This window comes from Ochlerotatus camptorhynchus, unplaced genomic scaffold, assembly GCF_037179485.1.
Source record: "Ochlerotatus camptorhynchus isolate MF236.1 unplaced genomic scaffold, CSIRO-AGI_Acam_v1.1 ptg000266l, whole genome shotgun sequence".
NCBI lineage: Eukaryota > Metazoa > Arthropoda > Insecta > Diptera > Culicidae > Ochlerotatus > Ochlerotatus camptorhynchus.
The window spans coordinates 2,550,937-2,564,609 of NW_027040756.1; the positions used below are offsets into that span (position 1 = coordinate 2,550,937).

Here is a 13,673-nt window from a genome sequence, read left to right on the forward strand (position 1 = left end):
AGGAGAGGAAACATCCTTTTCCTCAATAAACAGATACCATATTCTACAAGTACATAATGATGATGAATGATAATGTTTTATTAGGCTTGTCCTCCTGGCCTGTTGCGTTATCAATAAATTCAACTTTCACTCTCTTCTTTGCTTCAGAGACCTAATATAAGACTAATGACGGAACTACTGGAAAAAATAACGTATTTTTGGCAAGCAAGTTGTTCCACCTGGTCTTATAATCAGAAATCAAGCTCAGTTATTTTCCATTATCTTCCCGGACGTATTTCTGCAGAACGTCGTCATTTTTCACCGGTAACGTTTTGAAAATCTTGGCAATGTCTTGAACCCTTAATTACATGTGGAATTAAAAATATCAAACATATTGGAGTCATGCTAAAATTATGTTATTAATCTGGAGTTTTGATAATTAAAATTACAATGCAAGTTTGAATAATGATCAATACCGAAATTACCAGAAGTTTCACATGCGGTATTGGCAAATCGGCCAGTATTATCGGTTGTACCGGTACCAGTACTACCGGTAAAACAACTCTAGTTCATGCCACACAATATGCATAAATCATGCATCGATAGACCTAGATAACTAATAGTTGTGAAAGTGGTTCAAAGAACACTAAGTAAAAAGCATACAAATCAATTAACGCTATTACTGATTTGGTTCTGAGCCCAACACACTGTGTTAATTAGATTAACACGTCATGCCACAGCTTAGATATACGGTCGGGTAGGATGGTCTAAAACGCACCCCTAGGGTAAAATGGCCTCACGCTGTTATTCACAGCATTCCAAACATCACTTCGTGAATTGCGAGTTCAGTACTTGAACTAGTATTCTGGCACAAAAAATCCCAGAACTAATAATGGGGTTTATTATGGACTGTTCCCCCTACGCAGAAATGAAATTCAGGGAGCAAGATCATCTTCAATTTCAACCATCGACAATAAACAGAGTCAATAAGTATACAAATTGGAATAACCGTTATTTTTTCGGGAACAGGTCCAGTCCAGCTTTTCATTGCTGCACATGCAATGCAACATATAGTGTTTAGATGAATTTAAAAATAAAACCGACTGGCATGATCAAAATCTACCTGATCCTAAAATATAGAATAGCTTATTTTTGTTTCTTAGATAACTGAAAAATAGGAAACGGATAAAATCGTCCAAAGGTCAACTCGCACCACCATCGGTCATCAGCCTCAATGTGCCAAATTTTTCCCGCTGCACCAAAGCGTGCTCAAAACGAACAACATAACATCACAAATGATAATAATTGCATCCCGCCGAATGAATCCAATATCAATCAATGTCCCGGGTGCACTTATGTACCTACATCGCGATGCATGAAAGGCGAAAGAATCCGTTAAGAACTGGTCCCGGTAAACAGGTTTCGAGTTCTTTCAGTTTTTCGGACAATTCCTGTTTGCATTTTGATTGCCCTACTGATTCCGAGTTACTTTCATATGCGTGAGGTCGACGCTGCCAGGAAAGGATAAAAGGGCAAAGCCTTTGCCAAAAACTCGACTTTCACCGTTCAGCTTATTTGCGAAGTGTCCACGGCGCCGTGCGGAAGTGTTTCGGAGGAATTGGTGCTCTTTCACAGACAAAAAAAAATGGGATCCAAAAAAGTTGATCTTTTGGTATTTCAAGTGATTCTGTTAGTGATCAGTGACATCGTAGGGGCCAGATTGATAGCAATCAGTGACAGTGACGCATCCCAGATTGAATTTTTACGATTGAAAATTCTGCTGAAAAGCAACATCGACAAAGCTTTCCAAGGCGACGAGGTCAAGTTCAAGTTGACCAACTTTGCTACCCTTACTTCACCGCATGCATCGGTGCAAGGATATGGTTCGCCACAAGACGGGAAATTTCTTGATTTGAATCCAGGACAGCGAGTGGAGTCGGAATCCAGTTCAGCAAGTACAGATACTTCGGTAACCGCGGCCACCGCCTCTTCCATATCAACTGATGATGCAACAACTTCATCATCCTTTGTCCCTTTGGCTGCCTTCGCAACAACATCAACACCGCCCATAAGTCCTATAGTTTCCATTATCCCACATGTTTTCCCTCTAAAATCTGGAAATTCAGCAGCCATAGCAGAACCAATAATTACCGACCAGCAGTCCGACAATATTCCGGATGAAGTTAGTGTACCAAGTCAGATACATCCTCCATACGGTTTGAATCCTTCTTCGATACATGTTCCACTATCTCCTACAGCGAGTACCTCACAGGATAGCAATGTTTTCGGAAGCCTCCAACAAATTGAATCACCGAACAGCAGCCGTAACACTGCTACCTACCAGAGGTCTAGATCCCTTATTCCCGGAAAAGTCAGCAATAATCAATTTAAAGAACTTATCAACTCCATTGGGCCCAATCAAGGCAACAAACCTCAAGCGGACCGACAGTCGGATACCTTCTTTCAACAGCTTGGGTCACAATTCGGCAACGCCTTTGGAACCAACAACGCAAATCAAAGTTCCGGATCTAACCCACTGAGTCCGATCACCTCACAATTCCAGAACGTAGGATCACAGATAACCGGAGGATTCTCAAACGTCACCAATGCCCTCGCAGGATCGAGCAACAGTGCTAATCAAACATCTGGATCGAACCCTGTTGGCAGTATCACCTCGCAAATCCAATCCGTCGGGACTCAGATCGCTGGAGGATTCACCAACGTCACGGACACTATCGCCGGATCTAGCAATAGTGGCAATCAGTCGCAGTCCGGTACATCTCCTATTGGCAGCATCGCTTCCCAGTTTCAAAACGTGGGTTCACAGTTCAACGGAGGAGTCAATAATGCCACCAGCGCAATAACAGGATCAAACACCACTACCGGAATTCAAAGTCAACTACAACAGCTGATTAACACTCTTGGGTCCAATCAGGGCAACAAACCTCAAGCGGACCCACAGTCGGATACTTTCTTTCAACAGCTTGGGTCACAATTCGGCAACGCCTTCGGAAGCAACAACGCAAATCAAAGTTCCGGATCCAACCCCATCACCTCACAATTCCAGAACGTAGGATCACAGATAAACGAAGGATTCTCAAACGTCACCAATGCCCTCGCAGGATCGAGCAACAGCGCTAATCAAACATCTGGATCGAACCCAGTTGGCAGTATCACCTCGCAAATCCAATCCGTCGGGACTCAGATCGCTGGAGGATTCACCAACGTCACGGACACTATCGCCGGATCTAGCAATAGTGGCAATCAGTCGCAGTCCGGTACATCTCCTCTTGGCAGCATCGCTTCCCAGTTTCAAAACGTGGGTTCACAGTTCAACGGAGGAGTCAATAATGCCACCAGCGCCATAACAGGATCAAACACCACTTCCGGAATTCAAAGTCAACTACAACAGCTGATTGACACTCTTGGGTCCAATCCGGGCAACAAACCTCAAGCGGACCCACAGTCGGATACTTTCTTTCAACAGCTTGGGTCACAATTCGGCAACGCCTTCGGAAGCAACAACGCAAATCAAAGTTCCGGATCTAACCCACTGAGTCCGATCACTTCACAATTTCAGAACGTAGGTTCACAGATAACCGGAGGATTCTCAAACGTCACCAATGCCCTCTCAGGATCGAGCAACAGTGCTAATCAAACATCTGGATCGAACCCAGTTGGCAGTATCACCTCGCAAATCCAATCCGTCGGGACTCAGATCGCTGGAGGATTTACCAACGTCACGGACACTATCGCCGGATCTAGCAATAGTGGCAATCAGTCGCAGTCCGGTACATCTCCTATTGGCAGCATCGCTTCCCAGTTTCAAAACGTGGGTTCACAGTTCAACGGAGGAGTCAATAATGCCACCAGCGCAATAACAGGATCAAACACCACTACCGGAATTCAAAGTCAACTACAACAGCTGATTAACACTCTTGGGTCCAATCAGGGCAACAAACCTCAAGCGAACCCACAGTCGGATACTTTCTTTCAACAGCTTGGGTCACAATTCGGCAACGCCTTCGGAAGCAACAACGCAAATCAAAGTTCCGGATCCAACCCCATCACCTCACAATTCCAGAACGTAGGATCACAGATAAACGAAGGATTCTCAAACGTCACCAATGCCCTCGCAGGATCGAGCAACAGCGCTAATCAAACATCTGGATCGAACCCAGTTGGCAGTATCACCTCGCAAATCCAATCCGTCGGGACTCAGATCGCTGGAGGATTCACCAACGTCACGGACACTATTGCCGGATCTAGCAATAGTGGCAATCAGTCGCAGTCCGGTACATCTCCTTTTGGCAGCTTCACTTCCCAGTTTCAAAACGTGGGTTCACAGTTGAACGGAGGAGTCAATAATGCCACCAGCGCCATAACAGGATCAAACACCACTACCGGAATTCAAAGTCAACTACAACAGCTGATTGACACTCTTGGGTCCAACCCGGGCAACAAACCTCAAGCGGACCCACAGTCGGATACCTTCTTTCAACAGCTTGGGTCACAATTCGGCAACGCCTTCGGAAGCAACAACGCAAATCAAAGTTCTGGATCCAACCCCATCACCTCACAATTCCAGAACGTAGGATCACAGATAAACGAAGGATTCTCAAACGTCACCAATGCCCTCGCAGGATCGAGCAACAGTGCTAATCAAACATCTGGATCGAACCCTGTTGGCAGTATCACCTCGCAAATCCAATCCGTCGGGACTCAGATCTCTGGAGGATTCACCAACGTCACGGACACTATCGCCGGATCTAGCAATAGTGGCAATCAATCGCAGTCCGGTACATCTCCTCTTGGCAGCATCGCTTCGCAGTTTCAAAACGTGGGTTCACAGTTCAACGGAGGAGTCAATAATGCCACCAGCGCAATAACAGGATCAAACACCACTTCCGGAATTCAAAGTCAACTACAACAGTTGATTGACACTCTTGGGTCCAATCCGGGCAACAAACCTCAAGCGGACCCACAGTCGGATACTTTCTTTCAACAGCTTGGGTCACAATTCGGCAACGCCTTTGGAAGCAACAACGCAAATCAAAGTTCCGGATCTAACCCACTGAGTCCCATCACCTCACAATTCCAGAACGTAGGATCACAGATAACCGGAGGATTCTCAAACGTCACCAATGCCCTCGCAGGATCGAGCAACAGTGCTAATCAAACATCTGGATCGAACCCAGTTGGCAGTATCACCTCGCAAATCCAAACCATCGGATCCCAGATCGCTGGAGGATTCACCAATGCTACGAGCGCTATCACCGGATCAAGCAATAGTGCCAATCAGTCACAGTCTGGATCACCTCTCGACAGTATCAATTCTCAGCTTCAAAACGCGGGATCGCTATTCTCCACAGGATTTGCCAATACTACCGATGCCATAACAGGAACAAACACCAATCCCGGAGTTCAAGGTCAGCTTCAACAACTGATCAACAGCCTTGGATCCAACCAAAGCAGTAACAGTACTAACAATACATCCGGAACTGATCCTTTGGGTGGTATATCCTCACAGTTTCAAAACATAGGATCACAAATTTCCGGTGGATTCAACAACGTCTCTAGCGCCTTCACAGGTTCGAACAACCAAGCTAACCAAACATCCGGATCATCTACACTGGGATCGATTGCATCACAATTCCAAAATATAGGATCGCAATTCACCGGAGGCATCTCCAACTTCACCGGTGCCATAACGGGTTCAAACAACAACAATCCTCCTCCGGCCAACACTTCACAAGATACTGGCGTTTTTGGGTCATTCAATCCCTTCGGAAGCAACAGTGCTAACCAAACCTCCGGATCCAACCCACTTAGCCCCATAACTTCACAAATCCAGAACATTGGATCACAGATATCGAACGGAACTGGTGGCTTGATTCCAAATTCCCCCTTCAATCAACTCAGTCCTTCTGCAGTATCCCAAGCATCCAACCAGGTAGTCGATGCCCTGAAGCCATCTTCTGTGCAAGGGCAACTCGAGGGAATCGGTTCTCAGTTACAAGCAAACATTCCACCTGTATACAAAGACGACGAACTGCCTAATCAATCCTCAGTAAGCAGTTCACAATTGCAGGGAATCAAACCATCCATCAGTAATGACGTAGGCGTGTTTAGCACCCCAGGTGTACTTAACTGGAACACGCTCAATGAAGTCCCCTTCATCACAAACTTGTTTGGAACTAACAACAACAACAACAACAACAACAACAACAACAACAACAATCTCTTCCCAACACTTCTACCGACATTGCCTCTACTATGCCCAGTCTGTAGACCCGTTTGCGGAAAAACCAATCCCAGAACGCTTCGGGATCTGAGGGTAGTTGGAGGATCGGCACTGACTCCCACCAACAAGTATCCATGGACCGCCCGCTTTTCGTACTTTGGCGCCGATGCCGGCCAAGGGTCGTTGATCAATGACCGAACCGTAGTCACCACGGCTACCATAGTGCAAAGCATTCCAGTCTTCTCGCAGGTAAAAGTACTGTTCAACGTTTACGACCTCACGTCCACCACTGAACAGCGCCTCGTAAAGACAGTATCCAATGTTGTCGCTCATCCACTCTTCAATCCGCAAAACATCTACAACTTCAACATTGGAGTAGTCACGCTCGCTACACCGGTCGCTTTCACCAGCACGTTCATGCCGATCTGTCTACCAAAGCTGTTCGATTCTTACGCAGGAACTAACGCGGTCACCGTCGGTTGGGGCGCTGATTCCTTAACAGGTCAAACTTCATCAGTTCCTCTAGAGGTAACAATCCCCCTCTACACCGATCGTGAATGCATGCTGTCCAACTCCAAACTTTCCTACAAAAATCTTTGCGGTGGGGTGATCAAACCAGCAGTTGCCACTGCATTAAAGGCAACTTGCAAGGTATGTGCTTTAATTTCCACTTGAGCTTTCCTGGTTTACCTCTAATCTTAACTATATATTTTTTTTCTCAGGGCGATGATGGAGCAGGACTGATGTATCCATCGCAACTCGACCCATCAGTACTTACGTTGGCAGGCGTCAACATCGATGTACCAAATCAGGGTTGTGGGGAAACGAATCAACTGTCCGTGTTCAGCAAAACACAGAGCTACATCGATTTCATCATCCTCTACGGGTTTGGCTGCGGGTGCTAAATATACGGCAGTTCTTTTCTCATTTAATCAATAAACGACATAATACTTCAGATTACATTTATTAGTATGTACATTTATTCTCTTTAAAAATCTCCTGACAACAAAACGAACTTTAATTAAGTTCCAAAAAATAAAGGGAAGTTCCGATAAATTATGGGAAGTTTCTTGAACATACTGCGGGAACATGAAGAAAGTTTCCGGAGCTTCTGGAACAGTTTAGAGTTCTTCTACAAAGCTTCAAAAACCTAACGGCAGTTCCATTAGCTTCAGGAAAACTGCAGCAAATTTAAAAAAAATCTGAGCACTTCAGGGATATTCGCAGAACTTTCATGAAGTCAAAAAACTTCAAAGGTATCCACAAAACTTAAGGAAAATTGTAAAAACTTGAATGAAGATTAAAGAAACCCAAGAATGCTAGATGAAAATTTAAAGGGCAGCTCAAATGACTTCAGTAATATTCCGACAATTTTTGGAAAGTCCAGACCTTTTGGAAGTTTAATAACCTGTAAGGGCAAGTTTCAAAAAAATCAGGTCAGTTCCAAGAATTTCAGGCAAATTTCGATAACCTTTAAATACTTCCGAGTTTGAGGGAAGTCTAGTTCAAAGATGTTTCGGTCATTTCCATTAATTTCAGAGCTTCAGATAAGCACTTCAGGAGAATTGCGAGAACTTCAGGAAAGTTCCGAGCACAAAAGCGAAGATCAAAGAACCAGAGGGCAGTTCAGTTAACATCAATGGAAATACATGACTTTCAAAGAACTTCTGAATAAAGGCGGGATTACAGTTCGGAAACAAAGTCACGGGATTTGATTTAGGTCACGGGAAAGGAAATTTATGAACTTTACGGTTAGCTTAAGTCAAGTCTTCTTTTAAAAATGTTTCTTGCCGTCCGCCCTGAGGAAGCCCCTATTCCACTCATCGCAGTCGAGCCCCTCCTGCCAGCAACCAGCAGTCGTCCCGGCCCTGCGTTTGAGATGGGAGAAGGGATCTTCCACATTCCTGTTATTGGCAACGGCCCTACTCGAACATCCTTCCTCCGTCAAGTGACATCTACCAGCTCCCAAATGCAACTACACGCTGAACCTTCCATTGTTCCCGAACAGCGGAGGTCGGACATAACGATTTACTATCAGAACGTTGGCGGTATGAACGGCCTCGTGGAAGATTATCATCTGGCCGTCATGGATCACTGCTACGACATTTTAGTTTTGACCGAAACATGACTCAATTATCGAACCATTTCAAACTATGTCTTTGGTGCTGGCTACGAAATATTTCGCTGCGATCTAAACACGAATAATAGTAGGAAAACTACTGGGGGAGGCGTCCTTATCGCAGTTAATTCCAAGCTGAAAGCAGAAGTTATCGAGGACGATTCCTGGAACAGGGTTGAACAAATGTGGGTGGCTATTCAACTTGGTGATCGTCAATTGTTTCTCTGTGCAGTGTACATTCCTCCAGATCGAACCCGTGATTTGGAGCTTATTGACGCACATTGTCGATCTGTCTTGACCGCTTCAGACAAAGCAGGCCCTTCCGACGAAGTTATTGTTCTTGGCGATTTTAACCTACCGGACATTGCATGGACTCCAACCCATAGTGGTTTCTTTTGTTCTGATCACGAGCGTTCATCTTTCCACGTAGGAACCATCCAGCTCCTGGACAGTTATAGTACCGCAATTCTGTCACAAATCAATGGCCTGTTGAATGAAAACAACCGCACCCTGGATCTCTGCTTTGTGAGTGCTCGTGATACAGCTCCTTTCCTCTCCACGGCACCCGAACCTTTAGTCAAGGTAGTGCATCATCACCCTGCTTTAGTTATCGTGATCGAAAATAATATTGTCCATGATTTCACCAGCACTCCAAACGCTGTGTCATATGACTTCCGTAGAGCTGACCTTTGCAGTATCGTCCATGTGCTGTCTAACCTAGATTGGGCGCATATTCTAGATCCTGTAGACGTCAACAATGCTGCACAAACCTTTTCTCACGTCTTGGCATATGTCATTGACAGACACGTTTCCAAAAAGATCATCCATATCGACTCTCGCGTCCCGTGGATGACGAAAGATCTTCGCTCGTTGAAAAGAACTAAGAAGGCTGCTCTCAGAAGATTTACTAAACTCCGCACACTGCCACTGAAATGCTACTATGTCAGACTCAACCACGAGTATAAGCGGTTAAGTCGTCTCTGTTTTCAACGCTATCAAAGGAGGATTCAACGGCGGCTAAAATCACACCCGAAATCCTTCTGGAACTTCGTAAATGAGCAACGCAGGGAAGTCGGCTTACCCTCTTCCATGATTTTTAATGGTGAAACTGCTGGAAATCAACAAGACATTTGCAACCTGTTCTCAGCCAAATTTGCTAGTGTGCTTGAAGCTGAGCAACTCTCCGCTAATATCATTACTTCCGCGGCCAGTAATGTTCCTTTGATCAACCAAACGCTCAGCATGGTCGAAGCCACTACAGATACGATTTCTAGAACAGCATCTAAACTTAAGACTTCAACTAAGGCTGGACCCGATGGTGTTCCGTCGATTTATTCTTAAAAAGAACATCACTTGTCTTTTAGATCCACTGCGCCGCATATTCCAGCTCTCTCTTTCCAGCGGCATCTTTCCGTCTTGCTGAAAGACTGCGGATATGTTTCCTGTTCATAAAAAGGGAAGCAAACACGACGTAAACAACTACCGGGGAATCACGTCGCTGAGTGCTGTATCAAAACTTTTTGAATTGGTTGTCATAGAGTCCCTAAATGCGCATTGCAAGCAATATCTAAGTACAGATCAACACGGATTCATAACTGGGCATTCCACAACTACGAACCTGCTGTGCCTAACGTCTTACATCACAGACAGTTTGATTGCTCGGACCAAAACGGACGTTATCTACACAGATCTTACGGCAGCCTTCGATAAGCTGAACCACGAAATTGCGATCGCTAAGCTTGATAGGCTAGGGATCGGTGGAAATCTTTTGAGATGGTTTCGTTCATACCTCACGGAGCGCCAATTGACAGTAACTTTGGGTACTTGTCGCTCAGTAAGCTTCTGCGCAAAGTCCGGTATACCTCAGGGCAGCCATCTGGGACCATTGGTATTTCTCCTCTGCTTCGACGACGTTCACCATGTTATCACAGAGCCACGATTATCGTTTGCAGACGATCTGAAAGTTTTCTGCGCATCCGCTCACTCGCCGACTGCCGTTCTCTCCGAAATCAGATTGACATCTTTGCTGACTGGTGTAGTCTAAACCGACTGGTGGTCAACCCAGCTAAGTGTACAGTTATTACTTTCTCACGCAAGAAACAACCGATTATTTTCAACTACAAACTACTAGGCACGACTATCGAACGGGTGCACTGCGTGAAAGACTTAGGCGTTTTTCTAGACTCAAAGCTGACATACTCACACCATATATCGTATGTCGTCGACAAAGCGTCCAGAACGCTTGGCTTTGTCTTCAAGATTACTAAGAACTTCACGGACATTTACTGCTTGAAATCGCTCTATTGCTCTCTCGTACGATCTACGTTGGAATACTGCTCTGCTGTCTGGAGCCCGAACTACAATAATGGGGCCGAGCGAATTGAATCTGTTCAACGACGTTTTCTTCGCTTCGCGCTCCGTAAGCTGCCTTGGAGATACCCACTTCGTCTTCCAAGCTACGAGAATCGCTGCCAATTGATCAATATCGAGCCCTTACGTATCCGAAGAGATGTTTTCAGAGCCTTAACCGTCGCCGATACTCTTCAAGGAAGAATCGACTGCGAAGCAATTCTGCAACAAGTGAACATTAATGTTCAACCTCGATCACTACGCAACAGTCGTATGCTGAGACTTCCACTTCTTCGAACTAATTATAGCATAGGGAGCGCTATTTACGGCTTGCAGCTAGTGTTCAACCGAGTAGCGTCGATGTTCGATTTCCACTTGACACGGAATATGCTTCGCCGAAGATTCTCTGCCTTTCTTGCTGACCGAAGGCGCTTGATGCTTAACAGCTAAAGGGTGATACGGTCAAAATTTGGTCAAGGGAAAACGCGTGTAAATCGGTGAAATCGTTTATTTAAAAAATCAAATTAAATTTCTTTTTCAAGTTCAATTAGTATAAAATTCAGAAAAAATATTCAGTTAGGCTTCCGCTATTCCAAATCCGAATTGCCGGGCCTTACGCTTGACCCCTGCCATCAGATTTTGTACAGCCACCTTGTCCACCTTCTTCGCCGCAGAAAGCCAGTTTGCCTTGAACTGCTGCTCGCCCTTAGCAGTTTTTTTGGTCTTCTTTAGGTTCCGCTTGACAATAGCCCAGTATTTCTCAATTGGGCGGAGCTCTGGCGTGTTGGGAGGGTTCTTGTCCTTGGGAACCACCTGCACGTTGTTGGCGGCGTACCACTCCATGGCCTTTTTACCGTAATGGCAAGATGCCAAATCCGGCCAAAACAGTACGGAACAACCGTGTTTCTTCAGGAAAGGCAGCAGACGTTTATTCAAACACTCTTACACGTAAATTTCTTGGTTGACAGTCCCGGAAGCTATGAAAATGCTGCTTTTCAAGCCACAGGTACAGATGGCTTGATATCTCTTTGCGAACTTTGACAGTTTCATGTGCTTGAAAACATCTGCTACCTTTCCCCTTCCTTTTGCCGTATAAAACTCCTGTCCCGGAAGCTGCTTGTAGTCGGCTTTGACGTAGGTTTCGTCGTCCATTACCACGCAGTCAAACTTCGTCAGCATCGTCGTGTACAGCCTCCGGGATCGCGCTTTGGCCGTCGTATTTTGTTTATCATCGCGATTTGGAGTCACTACCTTCTTGTAAGTCGATAGTCCGGCTCGTTTTTTGGCTCGATGCACGGTTGTAGACGATACACCCAGCTTATTTGCGGCATCTCGGAGAGAGAGGTTAGGGTTTCGCTTGAAACTACCGGCAACTCTCTTTTTCGTCTCAGCGGCTTCCGGTTTTCGATTTCCCCCCGATCCAGACTTCCTGGCTGTCGACAAACGTTCCCCAAACACTTTAATTACATTTGTAACGGTTGATTTGGCAACTTTTAGCGATTTTGCCAACTTTGCGTGCGAGTAGCTCGGATTTTCGCGATGCGCGAGCAAAATTTTGATACGCTGCTCTTCTTGCTTGGACGGCATTTTGACAACTGAAGAGTGAATTCCAAAATCAAAATAGGAGCAACATTCTACACACACACACCTTCAAAATGAGGGGTGTTCAGGTTTTTTAAATGCAAAATTGAAAGAAATACGTCAAGTTGATATTGACCAAATTTTGACCGTATCACCCTTTAAGTGTAAAATTTAAGACTTATAAATTTTTAGTAACTTGACAATGCTTTCCTAGTTATTTTCGTTTGTAACTGTAGTAACTGTATGTCGTTTGTATAATCTGTACTTTTTTTACAACACATCATTGGGACTATTTCTAGTCTGTTGATGCAACCATAACAAATAAACAAATAAACAAAGCAATTATAAACTATTATGCATGTATTGATGTCAACATGAATAACAATTACACTAAATAAATTTGAGGCATCCGACTAGGTATTCATGGTGCTTACTCGAAGATTCTACAATTTTACAAAATTTCCGAACACTTTAGCGAAGTTCCTGTGAGATTTTGGAGAATCTTCGAGTTAGTTCCATGAATATAGTGAAAAAGCGGGAACGTTTTAAGGGAATTTTATTTATGTTAATAATGTCATGGCAGTTTCGAGCACTTCAGATATATTGCGGGTACTTCAGCAAAGTTCAGAAAACATTAAGGCAGTCCCATTAATTCGTGCAAGATCATAGAACTTCAGAGCACTTCCATTAATTCCATTTCAGGAAAATAGCAACGTGGAGTCCCAGGGAAGTTCGAATATAATATTGATATAGGAAAACTGGTTGGTTATTGGATATTATATGTACCTTCCGATCCTGCACGTTGTAGTTTTATATTTATCACAGTGATCTTGACAGTTTTACCTAGAGGATGAGTACTTAAGCAGAAACATTTTAGTTGAAGTTCTGTAAACTTCAGAGCAGCTTTAAGTATGGTGAGAACTTTAGAAAAGATCATTTCAGTTCCATTTTGTTTTTAAGATAAATAGAAAGAGGTTTTGAGAAGATGATCCTAGTATTCAGAAAGTCCAGGACACTTCAGAGATGCTTTGAAAACGTCAGAAAAAAAATCCAGGAATTTCACAGAAGCTCAGAGAACTCCAAAGAAAACAAAAACTTCAGGAAAATCGTAAGAACTACAAATAAATTTAAAGAACATCAGTGAAGATCAACGAACCTCCGAGCAATTCAGTTTAAAGATCTTAAGATCTGTTGAGAAGTTTTGATATTTTCAGAGAAGTTCAAAACTTTTCAAGCCAATTTAACAAAATTTGCTGGAGCTCCATGATAAATGGATAAATGAGGCAACTTCCGGGCGGATCAAAGAACATCAATGCAGTCGCATTAACTTAAGGAAAACTGTAGGAGCTTTGAAGAAATACTGAAGACTTCAGGGAAGCCTTCAACATTTCAGGGAAGTTT

At 44.2% G+C, this 13,673-nt stretch overlaps 1 protein-coding gene across 1 annotated transcript; it reads left to right on the forward strand.

The window, feature by feature from the left end:
• Positions 1–3,089: 3,089 nt before the first annotated feature.
• On the forward strand, positions 3,090–7,128 carry LOC135705413 (uncharacterized protein DDB_G0283357-like). Its single transcript, XM_065227145.1, has 5 exons — positions 3,090–3,107; positions 3,185–3,626; positions 3,864–6,013; positions 6,071–6,874; positions 6,946–7,128. Exons 1-5 carry the CDS (start codon positions 3,090–3,092, stop codon positions 7,126–7,128), a joined length of 3,597 nt encoding a protein of 1,198 aa, XP_065083217.1.
• The last annotated feature ends 6,545 nt before the right edge of the window (positions 7,129–13,673 follow it).

Bases quoted from the DNA above. Each gene is read 5' to 3' on its own strand.
- LOC135705413 (XM_065227145.1), top strand. The intron at 3,627-3,863 runs GTGCTAATCAAA...GCGCAATAACAG, and splicing joins CCTCTCAGGATCGAGCAACA to GATCAAACACCACTACCGGA. The intron at 6,014-6,070 runs GTATACAAAGAC...TCACAATTGCAG, and splicing joins TACAAGCAAACATTCCACCT to GGAATCAAACCATCCATCAG.